A 23,888-nucleotide genomic window follows, 5' to 3' on the forward strand; every position below is an offset into this window, starting at 1 on the left:
CTTGCCTTTTTGATGATCCAATGGATGTTGGCAATTTGATCTCTGGTTCCTCTGCCTTTTCGAAATCCAGCTTGAACATCTGGAATTTCGTAGTTCACATACTGTTGAAGCCTGGCTTGGAGAATTTTGAGCATTACTTTACTAGCGTGTGAGATGAGTACAATTGTACAGTAGTTTGAACATCCCTTGGTATTACATTTCTTTTGGATTGGAATGAAAACTGACCTTTTCCAGTCCCGTGTCCACTGCTGAGTTTTCCCAGTTTGCTGGCATATTGAGTGCAGCACTTTCACAGCATCATTTTTTAGGATTTGAAATAGCTCAACTGGAATTCCATCACCTCCACTAGGTTTGTTCCTAGTGATGCTTCCTAAGGCCCACTTGACTTCACATTCCAGCATGTCTGTCTCTAGGTGAGTGATCACACCATCGTGACCATTATCTGGGTCATGAAGGTCTTTTTCATACAGTTCTGTGTATTCTTGCCACCTCTTCTTAGTATCTTCTGCTTCTGTTAGGTCCATACCATTTCTGTCCTTTATTGTGCCCATTTTTGCATGGCATGTTCCCTTGGTATCTCTAATCCTCTTGAATAGATCTCTAGTCTTTCCCATTCTATTGTTTCCTCTATCTCTTTGCATTGATCACTGAGGAAGGCTTTCTTATGTCTCCTTGCTATTCTTTGGAACTCTGCATTCAAATGGGTATGTCTTTCCTTTTCTCCTTTGCCTTTAGCTTCTCTTCTTTTCTCAGCTATTTGTAAGGTTTCCTCAGACAACCATTTTGCCTTTTCACATTTCTTTTTCTTGGGGAAAAAGTCAACCTTACCCCCTACTTTTGAGACTCACCTAACATGGCAGAACTGTGTAAATGGGAAAACAAATGTGAACTACTACCTGTGACTATCTTTGTTCTTTGCCTGTGTAGTGTGGCATATTTTTGTAAGAAAGGAAAAATCCTGAGAACTTTTGCTTCATGACAGTGACACTTCAGTCACGTCCCTTCCCCATGATGGGGTTGCCCTGCCGTGTTCATACCCTGCCTTGCACATCATTGCATCACCTGACATGCAAACTCCTCACTCACCTTAAGTCTCTCTGCATTTCAGCCCAGGTTGGCACTAGTTTCTTTCTTAGCAACTGTGATTATTTGAAAATAATGTCAAAACAAATAATTTGCTTTTTTCACCGCCTGACAATCATTTAGTAGCTATGCCTATTCCCGAGTCTCTGCCCTCATCTCTCTTTAGTTATTCTCTTCCACCTTTCTCTCCTCCATCAATTCCCTTGGCTAATTGAGAACTCCTCCAGGAAGTTGGGCAGAGGCATCTCGGGGCTGGGAGGAAAGCAGCAGCCATTTCCTAGTGCTAGGTGATGTTTCAGGACCATGGACAGCGGTGTTGAGTGGCGATGGGAAAAATCCATTTCGGTTGGTCTTTGCCTGTGGTTACCAGGCCCCTGTTGGAACTGCGCAGGTGGCGGAGATGACAAAACTCTACAAAGACACTTTGCAGTAAGAACCATTCTCCCCAGAGCTTAGAAGCCAAACCTTATACCATCACGTACAAAGAACAGATTGCATCTGGGCCCTGCCGTTGTCCTAATGTCAGCTCGCTTGGCATTTACCTTCCTTCCCCAGGCTGACCTCTGATGATGGGGGCAGGCCCTGGAAGCATTGTTCTAGCTGGGCAAACGCTACAGCCATTGTGTCGACATGGGAGAGCTGCCGGTTCCTTTCCAGCCCAACACTGTAATTTTATCAACTCTGGCTCAGAGAAACCTATATTTATAATGCTAATTAGGAGAGCACACATTTAATTTGAGTGGAAGACTGTTTGTATCTCGCTGAGCCTGAGAGCACAGGGCTCAAGCGACAACAGTCAGAGGCAAAGCAGGCCTTTCTCCCTTCTCCAAGTATTTGAAACAGGGCTGAGCCTTGCCAAACAATTTCTCTGTTGGATTAAAAAGAGAGGCGGGGGGAGCGGGCGAGAGTGCTGAATATGCCGGAGCTCAGAAAACTTTGCGTTTATCTCCCGTCTGCATAATATATTTCTCTGTGCACTGAGAAAACATGCCTCTTATGTTATCTAATTGTTTCCTGACACATTTAGCAACATTTCACACTCTTTAAAGTGACATTAACATTGCTGACAGTGGAGGTGCTTTCATTAGCTGGGCTTTGAATTGTAGCCAGGATGCACTGCAGGTCTTCAAACAGGCTTGTAGAAGGCGAGAAAGGCATTATTTATGAACATAGAGACTTGGCCAACAGTGCCCCGTGGGTGCATGTTAATTTTGCTGACTCCAGTTAATTTAAGAATGTGTTATTGTGCGCATGGGCTCATGCACGCACGCAAGATAAGTTCTTATGAGTTGAACTGGGACGTCTTCGTTGTCCGGCAGCCCACGAGGATGCCTGTGTATTGTCGAGAGTCTGAAACATCTCCCTTTCCATGTATTTTCAACCACAGCATAGCGATTTCAGACACACTTGAGTCATTTGGCATGCAGTCCTCAGACTGAGAAACGTGTGGCTAGGGTATATGGTCAGTGTGACTATTATGCCAGCTTGTGGAGTCAGTTCTCCTCTTTTTTCCCCCTTAATGCTTCCTTCTGCCCTTCGAAGGTCATTTTTTCATGTCTTCAGCTGTCTGCATGGAAGCATAGTTTCCCCTGGTGAGTATTCTAAATGAGCCTTCAGAGAACAGGACCCAGCAGTGCCTGAGAAGAGAAATGTGAAGATTCATTCTGACTTTCATGAAAACAGGAAGCCAGGCTGGGCGATGATGGGGAAGGTGGAAGTCATGTTGTGAAGGAGGAAGTCAGGATGCAACCTCACCTGTGATTTGACCTGATTATTGATCTCTATACTTGCTATCTAGGTGCAGTAGCTGATATTTAGAAATTGTGGCGTTTCAGAGCTGAAGGAGAGCTTCCTGCAGGTTGTTCTGTCACCTCCACAGTGCTATGCCTTCTAATCTGCCTTCCCTGCTGATTCCAGTTACTCTTCTCTATCTCACTCACGTTGCAATAACTCTTTGTGGCCATTTGATCACTAATCATAGAGATCTGAATTAGCATCTTGGCTTTGCTCATTACTTACTGTGTGACCTTGGCCAGCCACTGGAACTCTACCTGCCTCAGTTTCCTCATCTGTAAAATGGGGATAATTATCATACCTTCCAGATAGTATTGTTGGAAAGGATTAGTAAGTTACAAACAATGAAGTATACTAAGCATATTGCCTAGAACATTGTGAATGCTCGAAAAGTGAGGTTAGTCTCCTCTACTGGAATATGGGTTCAATTGTGGCTAAGACTCCATCTTCACATTGCCTACAAGTACTGGGAAGTGTTATGTAATAGTACAGTAGCATTGTCAGCAAAAACAAGACTGGGAGCTGACTGTGGCTCAGATCATGAGCTCCTTATTGCCACATTCAGATTTAAATTGAAGAAAGTATGGAAAACCACTAACCATTCAGGTATGACCTCAATCAAATCCCTTATGATTATGCAGTGGAAGTGAGAAATAGATTTAAGGGACTAGATCTGATAGTCTGAGTGCCTGATGAACTATGGACGGAGGTTCATGGCATTGTACAGGAGACAGGGATCAAGACCATCCCCAAGAAAAATAAATGCAAAAAAGCAAAATGGCTGTCTGAGGAGACCTTACAAATAGCTGTGAAAAGAAGGGAAGCAAAAAGCAAAGGAGAAAAGGAAAGATATACCCATTTGAATGCAGAGTTCCAAAGAATAGCAAGGAGACATAAGAAAGCCTTCCTCAGTGATCAATGCAAAGAAATAGAGGGAAACAATAGAATGGGGAAGACTAGAGATCTCTTCAAGAGAATTAGAGATACCAAGGGAACATGTCATGCAAAGATGGTCTCGATTAAGGACATAAACGGTATGGACCTAACAGAAGCAGAAGATATTAAGAAGAGGTGGCAAGAATAAACAGAAGAACTGTACAAAAAAGATTTTCATGACCCAGATAATCATGATGGTGTGATCACTTACCTTAGAGCCAGACATCCTGGAATGTGAAGTCAAGTTCCTTAATCGCTCTGTGCTTCATTTTCCTTGCTTGTAAGAGGGGATGATAATCATCTATAAAATAGGACAATTAATGATTCACTGAGCTAATTATGCAGTTGTTTAGTGCAGTGGCTGCACACAATAAGAACTCAATACATGTCAGCGATGATGACAATGATTTGACTTTAGTGCTAGAACTTGGCCAAGAGGGATTGAGTAATGGGTACAGTCAGACATCCTAGAATGTGAAGTCAAGCGGGCCTTAGGAAGCATCACTAGGAACAAACCTAGTGGAGGTGATGGAATTCCAGTTGAGCTATTTCAAATCCTAAAAGATGATGCTGTCAAAGTGCTGCACTCAATATGCCAGCAAACGGAAAACTCAGCAGTGGACACAGGACTGGAAAAGGTCAGTTTTCATTCCAATCCAAAAGAAAGGCAATGCCAAAGAATGTTCAAACTACCACACAGTTGCACTCATCTCACACGCTAGTAAAGTAATGCTCAAAATTCTCCAAGCCAGGCTTTAACAATACATGAACTGTGAACTTCCAGATGTTCAAGCTGGATTTCGAAAAGGCAGAGGAACCAGAGATCAAATTGCCAACATCCATTGGATCATCAAAAAGGCAAGAGAGTTCCAGAAAAACACCCATTTCTGCTTTATTGACTATGCCAAAGCCTTTGACTGTGTGGATCACAACACACTGTGGAAAATTCTTCAATAGATGGAAATACCAGACCACCTAACCTGCCTCTTGAGAAACCTGTATGCAGGTCAAGAAGCAACAGTTAGAACTGGACATGAAACAACAGACTGGTTCCAAATAGGAAAAGGAGTATGTCAAGGCTGTATATTGTCACCCTGCTTGTGTAACTTATATGCAGAGTACATGATGAGAAATGCTGGGGTGTATTAAGCACAAGCTGGAATCAAGATTGCCAGGAGAAATATCAATAACCTCAGATATGCAGATAACATCACCCTTATGGCAGAAAGCGAAGAAGAACTATAGAGCCTCTTGGTGAAAGAGGAGAGTGAAAAAGTTGGCTTAAAGCTCAACATTCAGAAAACTAAGATCATGGCATTTGGTCCTATCACTTCATGGCAAATAGATGGGGAAACAGTGGCAGACTTTATTTTGTTGGGCTCCAAATCACTTGCAGATGGTGACTGCAGCCATGAAATTAAAAGACGCTTACTCCTTGGAAGAAAAGTTATGACCAACCTAGAGAGCATATTAAAAAACAGAGACATTACTTTACCACCAAAGGTTTGTCTACTCAAAGCTATGGTTTTTCCAGTAGTCATGTATTGATGTGAGAGTTGGACGATAAAGGAAGCTGAGTGCCAAAGAATTGATGCTCTTGAACTGTGGTATTGGAGAAGACTCTTGAGAGTCCCTTAGAGTGTCCAACCCATCCATCCTGAAGGAAATCAGTCCTGAATATTCATTGGAAGAACTGATGTTGAAGATGAAACTCCAATACTTGGCTGTCTGATGCAAAGAACTGACTCATTGGAAAAGACCCTGATGCTGGGAAAGATTGAAGGTGGGAGGACGAGGTGACGACAGTGAATGAGATGGCTGGATGGCATCACCGACTCAGTGGACATGAGTCTGAGTGAACTCTGGGAGTTTGTGATGGACAGGGAGGCCTGATGTGCTGCAGTCCATGGGGTCGCAAAGAGTTGGACATGACTGAGTGACTGGACTCTACTGAACCGATTGCATGCGTTGACTGAGGCCTACTGAGGGTAAGTCATTTGCTGTAAACCCCTCAGTTAGCAAGCCCTGAGGTAGCCGCAACAGGATCCGTGGCCTCCTCACTCTAACCGTGCTACTACTGGGGATTGTTTATGTCCAAGGCAATGACTTAGAAATGACTATATGAGGAAGGAATGAACTAATGAACTGATCTGTGGTCTGCTAACAAGCTAGACTTAGTACTGGTCTAGTGTACTTTTTCCATTCTAGTTTTCAAACATTTCTAAATTCTTTGAAGGGGAGATTTTCAGCCTTTCTGTTGGCTATTAGTGGTTATTATATCTAATCTTCAGCACCTTATCAAGGAGTGGTCCATGAGGAATCTGTGGGTGGTAGTGTGAGTAGGCAACAGAGAGATGACAAAGTTCAAGCATCTGTCACCTAGATCCCTTCTTTTATCTTTGCTGTCTCTAAGGCACAGAGCAAAATACAGACTTCAGCCAAAAACTGTTTGCTATCTGCAAACAAAGCCTTTGAAAAAGAAAGCCTCCAATAATAAGAACAAAAACAGTTACCATGTGTACAGCACTTTACCATTTGCTCAGGACTTTCATATATGTTATTGTTTAATCCTTAAAATGTCCTAGAAAAGGGGAATAGCACATCTCTCTCATCGCCTTCTGATGGATGACAATATTTACTCTTTACTTCAGAACATTTATATAGATATCTCATTCAGTGCTTAGAATGATCTGTATTTTTACATACATTTGTTGATCAAACATTTGAGAACAGCAAAGTTAAGTGACTTGCCAAAATTCACCCAGGAAATCAGTGGCAGAGATAAGTTAAACTTCAGTCTGGTTCCACTGACAATCAAATTGTCACATCAGTGATGGGTACTTTGTCATTACAATGGTTAATTAAATTTCATTGTCATTCCCTATGTGGTGTTAAAAGCTCTAGAGCCTTAGCTCCAGTTCTTCCAATGAGACAACCCATCCCGTCTTAGTTCAGTCTTCTGTCCTTTGAAATGCGGATAATATTTCCTACCCTAAAGGATGGTTATAAGATTAAATATAATAATATATTTTAAGGGCTTGGAAATTATGCATTATAAGAGCTCAGCGAATCTTAGCAATTGGCAGTCTTATATTTCCATGTATCATGAACCCAAGGAGTGAACGTAAAAGTAAGATGGATTCCTACATGTCGTGGGAGATGTTTCCCAAGGAAGCTTTTTGAAAATTAAGTTTTGTCATGGGCATACAGTTTCTTTCAGCCTTTCTCTAAAAGTTTCCCCCCAAATAAGCTCTTATGCAAATATAATGTAGGTTACAGGAGGACTAGCAAACAGCCCCGTGTATGTTCTGTGTGTTACTTGTGACACCATAGGAACTGCACTGAGTACTTGCCCCTTCTGTTCTTGGGATCCCTGGTGGCGCAGACAGTAAAGAGTCCGCCTGCAATGTGGGAGACCCAGGTTTGATCCCTCAGTTGGGATGATCCCCTGGAGAAAGAAATGGAAACCTACTCCAGTATTCTTGCCTGAAAAATCCCATGGATGGAGAAGCCTGGCAGGCTATTGTCCATGGGGCCGCAAAGAGTCGGACATGACTGAACGACTTCACTTTCTTTCTTGTGTTCTTAGCCCGTATTGGGTCACTCCTCTGAAGCAGTCCCTAGGATAGAACACCTTCATGATTATAGAGTGGGAGTGCATCGTGAACAGGGGTTAGGTTCTGGGGTCAACCCAGCCAAGCCAAAAGGTAGTCGCACCACCACCGTGGAGAATTGCTCAGAAAGCACCATCTTAGCAACTGACGCATTTCCTGTTAATAAGTCAAGCAGAAAGGTTTCCCTCCAAGGTTGTCGCAGGCTGCTGTGTCTTCGTTTGAGCACCAGATGAAGCAGTAGCTGAATATTTTGTTGTTGTTCAGTCACTAAAGTCATGTCCGACTCTTTGCTACCCCATGGATTATAGCATTCCAGACTTCCCTGTCCTTCACTGTCTCTCAGAGTTTGCTCAAACTCACGTATATTGAGTTAGTGATGCCATCCAACCGTCTCATCCTCTTTCACCCCCTTCTCCTGCCCTCAACCCTTCCCAGCATCAGGGTCTTTTCCAGCAAGTCAGCTCTTCACATCAGTTGGTCAAATATTGGAGCTTCAGCTTCAGCATCAGCCCTTCTGATGAATATTCAGGATTGCTTTCCTTTAGGATTGACTGGCTTGATCTCCTTGCTGTCCAAGGGAATCCCAAGAGTCTTCTCCAGCCTCACAGTTCGAAAGCATCAATTCTTTGGCACTCAGCTTTCTTTATGGTCCACCTCTTAAAGTTCCAGCTACTTGATTAAAAGAAAAACATACATTTAAAATCAGAATAAATTCTTCTCAGCAAAATACTGATACACTGAGACGCACCAAAAGCCCAAGACCAATAGAAACGGCATCCAGCAGTGACGTCAACACCATTGTGCATTTGACTCATGTGCAATAGAGATTTGTGGCATAAATTGTTATAATCAACCAATAGCACCACTCCTCACAGTGTACAGGCTCTGAACTGGGTACCAACATACAGAGGTGCATGGTCCCTCATTTCTGCCCAGTCATTCATAGTCTTATGAGTGAGCCAGACATGTAGAAAAATAAATATGTTAACATATTACAAACACAATGATACAAGGATGTCCTGGGTAACCAGTGGGTGAGGTGATCAGGGAAGATTTATAAAGAAGATGATGCTTAAGCTGAGTCTTGCAGGAGAAGGCTGAAACTGTCAAAGAGAAAGGAATGACTTCCATACACAGGGAAGGAGGGTAGGGGAGGATGGATTTTCAGTCACCCCAGTGCTCTGATGTGGTTAGAGTATAGGGTGTGAGAGCATCTGGGAAGAGATAATTCCATGGGAGAGTTAGAACTATGTTTCATAGGCACTGCGGAGCCTTGGGAGAGTAAAGGAGGATGTCAGGAACAAATCTATATATTCAGAATATATTGGCTCTTGAATGGAGGAGAGAGACACAGCAGTGAGGGATACCATTTAGTGGCAAGCTAGAACCATAGGCTAGACTTAGACATCATATTGGTGGCTGTCCAATATGGTAGCCAGCAGCCACATGTGGCTATACAAACTTAGATTAAGAATTCACTTCCTCATTTGCAGTAGTCACCTTTCAGGTGTTTGGTATTCACATGCCTTAAATATTGACGTAGAACATAGCCATCATCCCAGAGAGTTCCGTCAGTCAGCACTGATCCACACAAGTGCACATCACCAAAATAATAATACCATCTCATCTTAAAGAAGCTGGGAGATGTAATTAAGATGCATGTATCAAGGAACTAGGAATTTGTGGTCAGAACATGTTTGAGACTCCCTTACCTTGGGTGAAGAGTTGTATTGCTTCTGGTGGAATAGAATTTATGTCCTCCAAAGGGGAAACTGTACAGATTTGCTGCATTTCATCTCATGAATATGAAAGGGCTGGCATTAAGAAAAATTATAGAAATCATATTACTTCAAAAATAAACTCTCCCCTCTATCTGGAGCCTGATCTATATTTGACACCTTCCAAAGTGCAATGCTGCCAGGAAGATGTGCTATATAAACAGGCAAGTTGTTTGTGAGATCTAGGAATGACACTTAAAGGCATGGAGCCCCAAACTGTGAAGACAGTTCATGCTCAAGCTCCTGAAAGAGGCCCTTTAACTGGGGCAAGTCCAACAGCCTGCCACTCTTCCGATAAATTATGTATAATGGCCTGTGCGAAATCAGGATAGTTTTGCCAGGGCCATCTGAAAACGATTTGTTTTCGAGAAAATGCTTAACTGGGCTTTAGTGAGTTCAGTGAAGTGTGAGTGAAGAGGGCAATTAGGTCTTCTGCTGTAAAAATAAAAACTTGAAATGGGCTGATATGGAATAGCTCAAGCCCAGTTAAGCTGATACTGCCTCATTGAGAAGACATAAGAGGTCATCATGAAAATTCCTCAGGTGAGATGCACTTACCTCACCCGAGCTGGAATGTTCTCCCCTGAATCTCTTACATCTGTAAAGGCAACCCAACTCTATTGACAGGCAGGTCTCCCCATCTTCTGGATAAAGGCCAAATGTAATGTCTCTTAGCAACAAATTAGATTTGCTCTGAAGAACTTTTCCCTCTCTTTAACTTAAATCCCCCCATTTGCATCTTAAACTTACTTGCTTGAAGTTTTCTTGGGTGAAGGGGAAGAGCTAACTGGATACAATTTTTACTTCTAATATCTACTTGCATGCCTGCATGCTTATTTACCTCAGTCGTGTCCAACTCTCTGTGACCCTATGGACCATGGCCTGCCAGGCTCCTCTGTCCATGGGATGCTTCAGGCAAGAATACTGGAATGGGTTGCCATTTCCTTCTCTAATATCTACCTAGTTCTTATAAGTGGGGGGGGGGGGGGGTGGGATAACAGGAGCTACTTAGAAACTGACTATGTCACACAAAGGATTTTAATCACAGGGGTTCTTGGCCTCCACACTGCTGACATTTGGGGCTGAAAGTTATTTGTTGTGGAGGACAGTCCCGTGCATTGTAGGATGTTTAGCAGCATCTCTGGTCTCTGCTTACTAGACGTCTGTAGCATCCTCTCCCTCCCCCGCCCCACTGAACTGTGACAACCAAAATGTCTCCAGACACTGCCAGTTGTCCCCTGGAGGGACAAAATTTCCCCCCCTTTAAGAATGACTGATCTAGACTAACACTGGCACTACATATAAGCAGCTAGCTGGGGAATATAAATACATAATATGATGTAAAAATTACACACACACATATATACGCCTATTTTAATTTTCAAATGCTATATTCATTGAAGTTGCTTTGCATTCTACAGTTTTGATTGAACCTACTATCTCTGTTCTTTTTTAAAATCTTAGACACAGGCAAGAAACTGAGTCTTGGGTGATTTCTCTCGCCCTACTCCAAGATCAGTATATTTATTGTAAGGCCCAGTCCAGCTAGAAGGTGATCATCTGAGTTTCTCTCCATTGCCAAGGACAGAAGGCTACTGCAGTGTAAGCTTGATTGATACCAACATTTGCCGGCATCTCTCCCCTACTCTCTGATGCCCATAATATTCATATCAATAGACTAGGTACCCCCTGCCATAAATGTTTTCTCTGGGACCCAACATGTTCAATTTCTCATGACTTAACAAGAAGGGAATCAGCTTATAGAACATGAGCATCTCATAATTCTGGAAGTCTTCTGCCCTGAAATCTATTCTAGGTGTTATATTAAATAACTTTATGGTGTTGACCAAGTCATATTCTCACTTTGGCTTGGTAACCAGGTTTAAACAGGATGCTTTTGGTTCTGAGTGACAGAAACCAACTCAAACTGGCTCAAAAAACTGGACAAAACAAAACAAAAAAAAAAGAGGGTTGGGTGGGGAATGAATTGGTTCATATATTGAGAAGTTCAGTGACAGAGTTGCTTCAGTCCTAGCTGAATCCAGTACCCTAACAGTGCCATCCGAATATCTCTCTCTGCCCCTCCCACCTCTGCTGTCTGCTCATACCCTTCTCAGGCAGCCTCTCCCCTTGACTGGCAGGATAGCTACATTGTTCCAGCCTCACTGTCTACCAGACTCAACCCAAGAGGAGAGAATGATAGACCCCATGACTATCACATGGCCATGCACACAGAGTAGGTGCTTGCAGACCAACTGGAACCAGTAAGCTGCAGGTTTCATTGTCTCCATCTGAGTCCCTGGCACTTAACCATGGTGTCAGACACCGCCTCAGGTATATTATCTCTGGCCTTCACTACAGCATGTAAAGTCAGTGTTCATCAGTGCTAGTGTCATCAGAGAGACCCAAAGAGACGACGTTAATTGCTTAAACTCACAGAGAAAGTGCCAGAGCTCAGTCAGCCTGGCTTTAGAGCCTGTGCCCTCTCCATTCCCCACTTGGGCTCTGGAGGACAGAGGAAAGGCGGGTGGACCAAGGAACTAAGGATGGACTGCACAGTATCGAGACAGGAATACTGTAAGCAGGAAGGCAGAAATCCTCATTTGCCAAAGACTGTTGGATAATCACATCCTTTGGAATCTGGAATTTCATTTAAGGCAGAGTAAAAAATGAGAATGGGGTGGGTTGGATGATGAAGGCAATTAACAGGTGAATTTCAACATGAGCCAAGTCCAGGTTTAGGAATAAGCCATTGCAGTTTTAGTAAAACACAAGCTGAAGTTCAGATCTTGGTTCTGCTCTGTTCTTGTTATTAACATCCCTGAGTCTCTAGACAGTGCTGCTGTGATCATTGTGTTAGGTAGTTAGAATAGGAAAATGTCCAGAATGGCAGTGGCTAAAAGACAAGGAAGGGAAAAGCCCACGAAAATAGAACAAAGGAAGGTCCGAGAACCAGACTGAGGACCTCAGGTAAAACAGCACTGCTGGCTAGCCCCGTTTACATAGGGCAGGCCCAGGGAGAGGAGGAAAAACATATAAAAAGAGGAGCCAAAATTGGGCTGGGGGGCCTCTCTTCTCTTCACATCTTTTGGGCCGACATGCCCTCATGCCTCGAGGATGTATTTTCCTTTACTTTCTAAATAAAACGGAGCTGTAACGCTGGTCCATCCAAGGGCTGTAACACTAGTCCGTCCATCACTTCAAAGTTCTGTTGTGACAAGACAGAACCAAGGAAATTACAAACTCCCCTGACATCTATGGTAGTCTTTGGACCTTCCTTTGTTCTATTTTCAAGGGTTTTTCCCTTCCCTTGTCTTTTAGCCACCACCATTCTAGACTCCTTTTTTCTATTCTGACTACCTGACAACGGGGGAAGGGTATGTGAAAAGTCCCAGAGTCTTTTTCTTAGCACATAACGTGGGCTGAACGGATGTGCAGCAGCTCCCTCCACATTCCTTCAGCTGGAGGCGGGGAGTCCGGTTCGAGCTGTTGTCAGGGCATTTTGGACCAGATGTGGTGGGGGCTGGTTTCCTGTGCCCCAGTGCCTCCCTGAGCTCACCATACCTCGAGTGAGCTGTCCCACCAATAGCCTTCATCAAGTTCCATGTGGGGAACCAGGTAGAGTTAAAAAGATCTAACCCATCTTCCAGAATGATGTTCACATGGAACTCCAAAGAAAGTGGGGCCACATTCCTCAACTATTCATCAGTTACAAACCAAATGCTCAGTTGCTCAGTCTCTTTGCAACCGCAAGGACTGTGGCCCACCAGGTTTCTCTGTCTAAGGGATTTCCCAGGCAAGAATACTGGAGTGGGTTGCCATTTCCTCCTCAACAAAAGGAGGGCACAGTCTCAGGCATTGAAATGATTTCTGTTTACATACATACCCACATACCTCACTTTTCACTCTGTCAAAAATAGAGATTTCATAAATCCCAAACATCTGAGGGGAAATGGATAATTTAGTCAAACATCTGAGTAAACAGTAAGTATTGGGAAATACCAGTAGGGCAATTGTTTGAATTCTCGAACCAACTGCTTTGTTTTTGTTAACGCAGTCCTTTTGCAACCTCAACTTTAACACAAAACTGATATTTTTATTAAGTCCTTAAACTTACAAAACCACAGAGGATTTCCTGTTTCTGACTTAAGAATTGCTTTCTTTCTTTGCAAATCATGTATTGTGTGTGCGTGATCTCTGACTATTTCCAGGAGGAGCCTTGTTTCTGTCCGCGGTTAATTACCTCCCCTAGGATGACCCCTATGGTGCCTTCCAGAAGAGGATCAATGAGTCTGGGGTTCATACCTTGTTCGTTTTTTTTTTTTTTTTTAAGCAATCTCTCTTCTTTAATGTGGGAAGTGGGAAAGTATTGAAAGAGCCATTTGAGGCTTGGGTTTTGCCATCAGAATACCTGAATTCAAATCCCAACCAGTTCTGCTATTGGTACAACATTAGAAAAGTTAGTCCATCTCAGCCTCAGTTTCTTCACCTATAAATGGGGATGATAACAGGATTCTGTTCACAGAGAAGTTGTGAATGTTCTAAGAGAATAGTGCATGTAACATACTTGGCTAAGTTCTTAGCACAAAGCAAAATCACATGTATATTTAATAATGAGTTCATTTCACTTATTATTTTATATGTAATTGTTCTCCATGATGTTCGTTTTGTTTTGTTTTGACTGTCTCCCACCCGTGTGTCTCTGCTCCACCAAGTATCCTGATACCCCGTCCCTGCATAGATCAGTTATGCATTGTCTACACAAAAGATTTTAGTATCAGCTGGCCATTAATCTTTTGAACGGAAGAGGAACTTTGTTGGAAGTAAATTTGGGGAATTGATCTGCAACATGCCCTCAATCATAAATTAGTGAATGTGTTAGCAACAGTTGGGCAGAGCAGCAATTTCACGGATGATATTTACTGCTTTGGGGATGGAGAGTAGATTGTAGCCATTTAATCTTGGGTGGGAGAACTAGAGTTGGATCCAAGTCAGTTTAAGAAGAAAGACAGAGCTGTGATCAAGACATTGGGAGTGAAAGCAAGGTGACTTAAGGCACAGATGGTGTGGAATAAATTTTTCAGATGTGGCTGAAGCAGATGATGTACAGAGGGCTGGAGCATAGATGGCAAGTGCACTCTAAAGATACGCTACCTTTCCCCTCATTCCTTATCCATGATTTTTCTATTTGATGATAGGACTATTGCCTTCAGAACCCAAGAGGTCCTCAGGATCCTTCTCAACACAGCCTTCTGAACAGCCACTGCTGGTCAGAGCTAGCATGAAACTGATTTGTCTGGCCACATGTCTTTTTTTAAATATATGCATTATTGACGCGTAGTTGACTTACAGTGTTTCAGGTACACAGCAAGGTGATTCAGTTATACACATATATTATTTTTCAGATTATTTTCCATTATAGGTCATTGTAAGATAATGACTACAGTTCCCTGTGCTATACAGTAAGCCTTTGTTGCTTGTTGCATATCTGTTTTTTTTTTTTTAATTAGAAATCTAGCAGTCTGTTCATACTAAGTCAAACAAGTAGAATCAAAATGTCATAAATTTTTTAGTTGGGTAAAAATGCATAGGGTCTTTTTTTTTTCAGGCAAAGCTTTACTGGGGCTCCTGCCACAGCAGAAGATAGAACAAATAACCATTCCCTTGCTTGCCCACTCCTCCAGGAGGGGCAGGCTTGTTCTTTATATGGCGTGAGGATAGGGATGGGTCCAGAGGTTGGGCAGAGAGGTGACTGAAGTGGTTTGCCCATGCCATGTGTCTTTCAATCCAAAAAATGGTATGAATTGAAACCGTCACAAAATCTTATTCATTTGAAAGCAGAAAAATCAGCAAATTTTACTTAGTTCCCACTTTTAAGGTCATGGGGAATCCAGTCACACATAATTAGACTCTGATTTACATGGGGATCTTAGAAAACACACACACACATACACCCACACATATCAAGACCATGTGAGTTGAGTGAATGACATATTGCTGCCTTTGCATTTTTCCTCTTGCTTTTTAACAGATTGATGAAACCTGGTTTTCTGTATATTTGCCGTGGACTCTATACACATTCAAAATAAAATTTCAAAACTAGTTTGGGGGTCAGGGAGCCCGCATAGTGCATCAAGTAGGAACTGGATAAGGACGTAGCCCCTGGTTTCATGCCCATCCCATACTAAGTATTTTAGTAAGAAATCATGGTCTATAAAGTGAGCCTGTGTAAGTTCCAGCTTTCTCCCCTGTACTTTGGAACCTGTTTGTGTCTGTACAGATGGTCTCTGTCAGTTGGAATAGTCATGGGGAAAAATGTAGCATAAGTGAACAAAATTAGCAAATGACATAGCAAATAGAGAACAGCACACAATTTGATTGGGGGCAGATCTTGGGACGGAGAAATTTCCCAACTAGCAGTAGATACCAGCTAGAGAATTTAAGGAGCTCCCAAAGCTTAAGGGTGCATGGATTTCACAGGAATAAGATAATTCTGCAGTATGTATTCTAATAGACGGGAATAACCCCCATGCTTGCACTGTTAGGATTGCTTTTCCATTGTCTGTGTGTGTATAAATTAAAAAGCAGTCCTGTCTATACTCTAGGAAATGAATTCGTGCTGAACAAAATTTCCAGAAGTTCATGTAAAGAATGATTTCACAGCAACTATCATATCAGGCTCCTGGAAAATTGCCCCTGAACTTCAGTTCCACCTCAGTCACTCAAAGGAATTTAAAAATTGGCTTCCAGCCACCCTTGTTCTTCAACATGCAGTTTCAGATATGCCTCAATAATACAAACTTTAAAGCCTATTGATTGGGAGTTAAAATCCATTCTTGCCACAGCCCCGCTGCTAAGTAGATGTCAATGCCAACTTCACCGTGCCCTGGTCAGGCCGCCTCTGCATCAAGGAGCCTTGAAGAAGGTGGAGGGTAGCATGGCTGTGAAGAAGCCACTTTGAACTTCATAACAAAATTTTGAGAAAAGCTTTGAACTCTGCCAGCTGATAGCTGCTATCAATGGTTATTCAAAGCAGTGTTTCTCATTTGAAATCTCCAGAGTGCCTTGGGCTGGGGAAATGGGAAACTTGAAATATGATTTCCTATCTATCATCTCCGCTCCTTGTATGTCACCTTCTTCCATTTTTGTCACCATGCAGTTTAGGCAAACAGCATGCAGACTGGTGAGAGAGAAGATTTGGGAATAGGCAAACCTGGCCCCTGTCACTTGCTGCCTATGCAGTCTCACTGTGCTGTGCCTCAGTTTTCTCATCTGCAAAATAGGGATGATAATCATTTAACCTCATAGAATTGATCATGATTGTGCTGTGAGAGGCAGATAGTCATTATGCAAAAAGATTAGCAGTTAAAATAATAATGATGATGGTAGTATTTTTATCAGCTTTGGGGGGAAGTGACGTTGATTAAATGTGTGTACTGATTCTGATCACATGCTGATTATTCAGCTTACCCGTGCCAGAGCATCTGGCAAGAATATCATGCCTTATATGTCTCCTGAACAGTTATGAATGAATTGGATTTTTAAAATCAAACTTCATCCATCCATTGACCTACTTCAGGAATGAGTCTTCTTTGACTATGTTACCAAGCCCCTAACATTTAAACTTTAAGGGTACCTTGTTTCCTCTCTCTCTCCGCCACTCCCACCCTCAAAAAGGGTAATCGGCTAGTGGTTTGATGCGTCTGTGCTGCTGTTCATTGTGTTTCATCTCACCAAGAGCCCCTTTCCTCTTCTCTTGAAGATTGCCTGCATACCACCTTTCCCAAGAATCCTTGTTTGACTCTCCACCCCTACTTCGACCTAGTCTCTTTTTCTGGGCCCGCATAGAAGCATGTTCTTACATGGGACCATCGTGCTCTTTACCATGTGCTGCTGAAATGATGTATTTTACTGTTTGCCTCTCCCACTAGACTGTGAGCTCTCTGAGGGCAAGGATGATGTCTTTCTTATTTTTGTATCCTTAGTGTTTAGCAGAGTCCCTTTAGGAGATGCTTGTACATTTTACTGATTCAAAATGATCTATCAATAACATTTAATGCACTGGGGAACTGATCATGAAATACAATTAAAAAGCGATGACAAAAATATACATCCAGATGTAATGTCTGAGGGTTTCCCAGGTGGCTCAGTGGTAAAGAATTCAGCTGCAGTGCAGGAGACGCAGATTCAATCTCTGGGTCAGGGAGATCCCCTGGAGGAGGAAATGGCAACCCACTGTACTATTCTTGTCTGGGAAATCCCATGGACAGAGGAGCCTGGAGTGCTACAGTCCATAGGGTCGCAAAGAGTTGGACACAACTGAGCGACTTAACAATAATGAGATGTCTGAAAATGCCTTCACAGGTGCAGTGCATCTAAAAGCAGGAGCATGGGTTTCTTCTGCCTCGGGCATGTCTTGCCTGAGTTGAAACTCTAACCTGGTTCTTGAGTTTGCCTTCTTAATACCTTCCCTCTTTTCAACAACCCCCGATTTAGGGCATATCCCCTGGGCTGCTGTTCTTGGCTCATTTTTCTGAGCTTTCCAAATGAACAAACCAGCAGGCAAGCAATCACAAGGACCCCAAGATACAAGGGTGAATCAGGTTAAGGTCCACACAGCAGTTACCTCCACTCAGCACTTCTGCTGCCAGGAGCTCCCTGCCGCAGAAAAAGAGGGGTTGTAGGGCCTTCTGTGCAGGAGAAGTTCTTGACAGAAGGCCAGCTCCAAGACACTGCCCACCTCCTTCCAGGCTGGCTGCTCCTCCCTATGGCTTGGTGTGGATGGTCCTCGTAGGAATTTCCCAGTGATGTCCAGAAGAACCACATGATGAAGACAGTGGTGAAAGAAAGTCGCTCAGCCGTGTCTGACTCTTTGGGATCCCATGGACTGTAGTGCACCAGGCCCCTCTGTCCGTGGAATTCTCCAGGCAAGAATACTGAGTGGGTTGCCATGCCCTTCTCCAGGGGAACTTCCAGACCCAGGGATCAAACCCAGGTTTCCCTCATTGCAGGCAGATTCTTTATCATCTGAGCCACCAGACTATGGTGGCACTGGCCACTTCTCTGAAATGCAAATGTGTCACCCTTTCTGCCTCTCTTCCCCTTCTTCCCCAAACTAATGAATTTGATTTTAGTCTCTCTTATTTATCTGTTCATTCATTCAACAGATGCTGTTTGTTAGGAAGATACTGAGTATGTAGGGGTGAATAAAATAAGTAGACTTACCTCCCTTCCAATAGTCATAAGGGCTGTCAAGAAATTTAAACAGGATGACAGGATAGAGCAGATAAATGGGCAGTTCTCAAGAAGGCAAACAGGGGAGGCTTGAATGAAAAGAAGCAGGCTTGTGAGTATCAGTGAGGTTGCAGGTAAGGAAGAATGTTCCACTAGAGGGGACGGGAAGTGTAAAGACTCTGAAGATGGAATGATGTGATGTGTGCAAGCAACAGAAATAAAGATGGTACATTAGCTGGAGAATAAAAGTGGAGCATGGTACCACTATCAGAGGTGAGATGGGAGAGGCAGCTGGTGCCACTATAGATGAGACATGCAGGGCAGTGTAAAGAGTTTGGGTCTCTTTCTACAGAAAGTGGGAAGCCACCAGAAGGTGCCAAGCAGGAGGGTGATATGATCTAATTTCTATCAGTAAAATAGCATTCTGTCTGCAGTAGAGAAGGGAGAGAGACAAAGGGTCAGAGACAAAGGGTCAGAGACAGGTGTGTGGCAAGAGTGGAAGCAGGGAGAAGAGAAGGGAGTTAGTCCATTAAGAGATGGTGGAGACTTCGATTAGGACCGTAGCAGGAAAGACAGAAGGAAGTGGATGTCTTCCTGACTGATCCCATTTCAGCTGTGTCGATGGATACTTCTGTTGTCATGTCCATTTTCTGAAATACACAACTATGGCTGTATGAATTTGGACTTTTGGAAAAAACATCAAATCACTCAAAAAAAATACACACCTGGAGCTTTTTTTTTTTTTTTTTAATTTGGATATTTGTATTGTGAGGTGATTGTAATGTAACTTTCTCTGGATGCTCTCATGACACTCATTGCTGACCTTTGACCCCTCTGTCCTCTTTCCCAGGTCGTCCCATTCCACCTACATCCTCGTCTAGCCTCCTCCCATCTGCTCAGCTGCCTAGCTCCCATAATCCTCCACCCGTTAGCTGCCAGATGCCATTGCTAGACAGCAACACCTCCCATCAAATCATGGACACCAACCCCGATGAGGAGTTCTCCCCCAATTCATACCTGCTCAGAGCATGCTCAGGGCCCCAGCAAGCCTCCAGCAGTGGTAAGGAAACCGTGGTGTCTGAACATGTGGTGGTGTGTGTGTGATGATTTGGAGTCTCCTGCGAAACGACACTTCTGAAACGAGGGCTGGGGAGAAGGTGGTGTGGGGAGCGAGGAGGTGAAGTGCGTTTGTCGTCTGGTGACATTGAGGTTTCAGGGTCTATTTGTTGAAGGTTGTGGTTACTGAAGAGGTGTGGCTTATCTGAACAGAGCTTGGCCCTCCTTCAGTGGGAAGAATTTTCCCCCAACTGCACGTGAGAGTCTGCAGGTCTCAAAGATGAAGTGCAGAGAGATGATGGAATATTGAATGTTATATTACTGTGATTCTGGTCATGGCTGACGGACACCCTCAACGTGACCAATGCATATGCATCTCAGATGTTTTTTTTTGATGGTTGGCTTCTGACTCTTTCTTCCTTGCTTATTTAGATGATTTTGCAATCAAAATGTGTTCCCTGATGTGAATGCTGAATGTCTTGCCAAGTCTGAAGTGTTTTGAGGGTGACCTCTCCTCTGACCCTCTACTTGTCCCACTTAACTTGAAATTAATGAGCTGCTTCCATGGTACCATGATAAATACCACCTCTAAATCCTTGGTTCTCACTGTGGTTTTCACATTCACACATCAAAAGGAGGGGTCACAGCATTCCGTCCCCCTTTTGAGGATTTTGTGGTACTTGCCTCAGTTCCAGTTCTCTAAATCGTAGGTGCAGTTGCCCCAGACCCAGAAGTAGCCATGCCTTATTTTGATTTCTGCTGTTGGTGGCTTACAAAACACGTGAATGTAGGATTGGGCAGCATCTAGGGTTAAGTACCCACAGCCCAAGGAGAAACATTTGCAGAAATTAATTGCTCCCGACCCCCAAGGCTTGGGAGTTATCTTTGGAGTTGGTCACTCATGGTGTTCATTAGCATATCCCATCAAAAGCAATCTGGAAAGCTCTGGATTTCCATGCCAAGGGTGTTCCTTGATGAGATTGTATTTGGGCTCCATCCATGAGTGTATGCCACCAATGGCCTCAACCCCTACAATTAGAGAGGACCTCCTAAATACATTACAGATGATTCATTCAGGAGATGGAATGATGGACTGCTACTTATGATGGCCCATGCCCTTCTTCAAAGCCAGCCCTGATATATTTAGTAAACTCATATTCTTTTTCAAAAAAAAATTACCTAATCAAATCTCTCATCAAATGAGCAATCCATTGTTGATATTATGAAGGCCTTTAATCTACCATAAATCTTTATTAGAACTCATCAGAGCTTCTAGTTTGAGAGAAATGTGATTATGGCACTCTTAAAATGACATTACATCATTGGGGTGATTGGTTTATCATTTGGAGAAGAGACATCAATCATAACTAGCATAACCACACAGTAAATGAATTCAACCTTTCTACCGCGGAACAATGACACTGTAATTGCTCAAAATCAGGCTTAAAATGAAATCGGAAAATGCTCTTTCTTCAAATATGATGTTAACTTAATGGAATATATTATGAAAAATCATGTTTGAGGAAATTCTATATAATTAAAAATATGTGGAAATATATTCCCTTTTTTCTTTCATCGGAACCTGATTTTAGCTACAGGATCATTTTTTTTTTCCTTTGCTTCTGAGATTATGTTGCATTTAATTGAACTATCCTCGCTTATGTTTTGCTGCTTTTTATTTCATACTATGTAATCGTGATGAATATTGTATTATAAAGGACAAGAGGCTTTTGAAATGAGGTGCACCTGCTGATAGCTTTTTAAAAACAGATGATTATTAGCAAGAAAATGAGCTTTTAAAAACTATCTCCTTTTATGCATATATGTATACCCAAGCCAAGATAATTTCCATAAGAGGGGTCAATTCATACCTCAGGGCTGTCTAGAATGTTTTCTTGGTGATAATGCCGTGAGTGATTTCTTTTCTGTTGTATCAGATTGTAAGTGGTTGATAGGGAATTTTTGTTGATTTGCTGCCTAATCAAGACCTCCTTCTGGTGGACACAACAGATGTGTGTGTTCGGACTCAAACTTATCCATTTTTCTTCACTCACACCAATTTGTTCTGCTCACTTCAGACTGATAGCTATTTAAGCTTCAATAATAGGGCAAAATACTACAGAAAATTTGAGGGTCCATTTTCATCCCACTTAAGACTACAGTGACAGGATTTCTTCACCTAAGGGGTAAAGATCCAAATGTGCACTATGCTTGTTGTCAGAAGGTTACTTAATCTGAGAACTGGTTAAAGCTCCGGTCAACTGGCCGCCATTCAAAATTCTTGATTCTGGCTTAGTGCTAAAGTGAGTGCAAATCCATTTTGAATATGTGTGTGCTCACATGTGTGTGTGTGTGTGTATGTGTGTTGTGGAATGGATATGGGGTCCAAAGCAAATTGGGAATTCTATCAAGATCTGAATGTAGTTGCCATGAATTTAAATTTGACATAAAGGATTGAAAATAGAGTTTGACACAGAAGATGCAAAGTGCAGAGCCATGCCTGGGTGTTCTGAATTGAGTTTGATGAAAGGGGCTGGCTTTTTCAGTAGCTGTGGAGGCACAAACAAAGTGACCACGTGATTGGCTGTGTTATGTTCAGCTGCTTAAGAACACAGACCTTTCAAAGCTGATCTCTTGGCAATGACCCTGTGCTTTGAAGATCTGGGACCAGTTTGGTCTTTGTATCTTTCTTAGGTGAAATAAAACCCCTTCCAACACCTTCAGCACATACATGACAGTAAAAAAATTCTTTCCTGCTGCCCTCTGATTGTTGCTGTTATGACTGGACATTAGTGAAGCCCATCATTAAGAGAGTCAGGGTGCTCATTTCCTGCTCAAAGAGCTTCTGTTCTAAAGAGACAAACTGGACATAAACTACGCACTAAAATGTTTTTGACAACGTGAACATCTCAAGGCAACAACAAAGCTTCACCGTCGTGGCCCCGCTGCCATTATTTTCTGTGACTGTAGTGCATTCCTTAGTGGACGGTACTAAAACCTTGGCACCTGTGCGGCCAAATTGCTCTAACCTTCGATCTGTGCCAAACGTGCTGCTACCCAGGTACAGCGAGTGAGATGCTTCCCATCCCCTCAAGCATTTTCTTCCAGATAACTGAGCTCCGGCAAGTGGTTCATCCTGTGTTCTGACCTTCTGCCAGAGCAGGTCAGCTCCGGAGATGTTTCTTGTCTACAACAGCATAATTTCAGATTCTGTGAAGTAAGTCATCTGGAAGAAAAAAGTCTGGATCCCAGTGGCAGCATAATGGAGGCTCCTGCAGATGGACGCATAAGACTACCTTCCAAACAGGAATGGGGTTTGCATTTTGCTATCAGCATATGAGGCAGAAAATACCCGAGCAGCTGCATTGTAGTCTAAAAGCATTGACTTACCTCCTCCATTCTAAAAGGTTGTTTCCATTTTCTTAAAAGTCTAAATAAAGGGGTTTTGAATACTCATTAGTAACATCAAAGTATGCAGAAGAAATGTTATCAGTGTGCATCTGCCAGGACCCTTTCCATTGGTTCTGTGTGACCAAGAAGCTATCTCCGCTGGAGAGTGTCACTTTGTTAAAGTGCATTGAAGGCACCCAACTCTTTTTTAAAAAGCATCACCTTGGTTAATTCTAAAGAACATAGTACTTCAAAACAGCAAGCCCTGAGCTCCCTAGAGTGGTTCAGGAATTCAGTTGCCTAGCTCATTAAATGATACTCTTATTTATCTGGCATCATAAAGCAAAAAACTTCACTCATTCATTCATTCATTCAGCCATTCATTCATTCATTCCTTCTCTTACATCTTCCCTATAATTTGGACAGCTTCTAACAAATTTTTTTCAAAAACTGGAAAATTATAAGAGAATAAAGGGAAACATCTAGGGAGAAAAGCATACATACAGGCTCATATACATAAAGTCCTGTTCCATTATTTAAGATAGAAAAACTTGATTCTAAGCTTCCCAGAAACCAAAGCAAAAAGAGAAAAATGCCAACACACACAAAATCCGTGAGATAAAAACAAATCAACTGACTGCTTCAGGGAAATTCTGCGAATCCTTATATTAGTGAGGCCAGAAAGATGACTGATTCCCAGAAACATGCTATAATGCATGCGAAAGAGTGTCCTGTCAAAATGTCTTATGACCTCCCTCCTCATGAGCCATAGAGAACATTTTCAGTTAAAAAACCTTTCTACTAATGTGCCAAAATTGCACAACCCAAGGGCAAAACTTGATTTGATCCATAGCTAAACCTTAGTTCTATAAAAGACCATGTCAACTGTTTGTCCCATGGGCAACAGACCTTAAATATCATTGCTCATAACTAAATGTTTATGGAAATTAGTCAACTTTGGGGTGGTCGTCCTCACCCAGAACCTGAGAAGCAGATATTCTAT

General features: G+C 42.6%; 1 protein-coding gene across 3 annotated transcripts in view; it reads left to right on the forward strand.

Annotated features, from left to right (window-relative positions):
• The window catches only part of TENM2 (teneurin transmembrane protein 2), a 1,355,200-nt gene that overhangs the window by 925,669 nt on the left and 405,643 nt on the right, over positions 1-23,888 (forward strand). For all 3 annotated transcript variants that reach the window (XM_043913490.1, XM_043913492.1, XM_043913491.1), the window contains one exon: positions 19,290-19,499. In XM_043913490.1, coding sequence (XP_043769425.1) covers positions 19,290-19,499 — 210 coding nt within the window. The remainder of the gene's footprint in view (positions 1-19,289; positions 19,500-23,888) is intronic.

The sequence above is a fragment of the Cervus elaphus genome, chromosome 9 (assembly GCF_910594005.1).
Source record: "Cervus elaphus chromosome 9, mCerEla1.1, whole genome shotgun sequence".
NCBI classification, from domain to species: domain Eukaryota; kingdom Metazoa; phylum Chordata; class Mammalia; order Artiodactyla; family Cervidae; genus Cervus; species Cervus elaphus.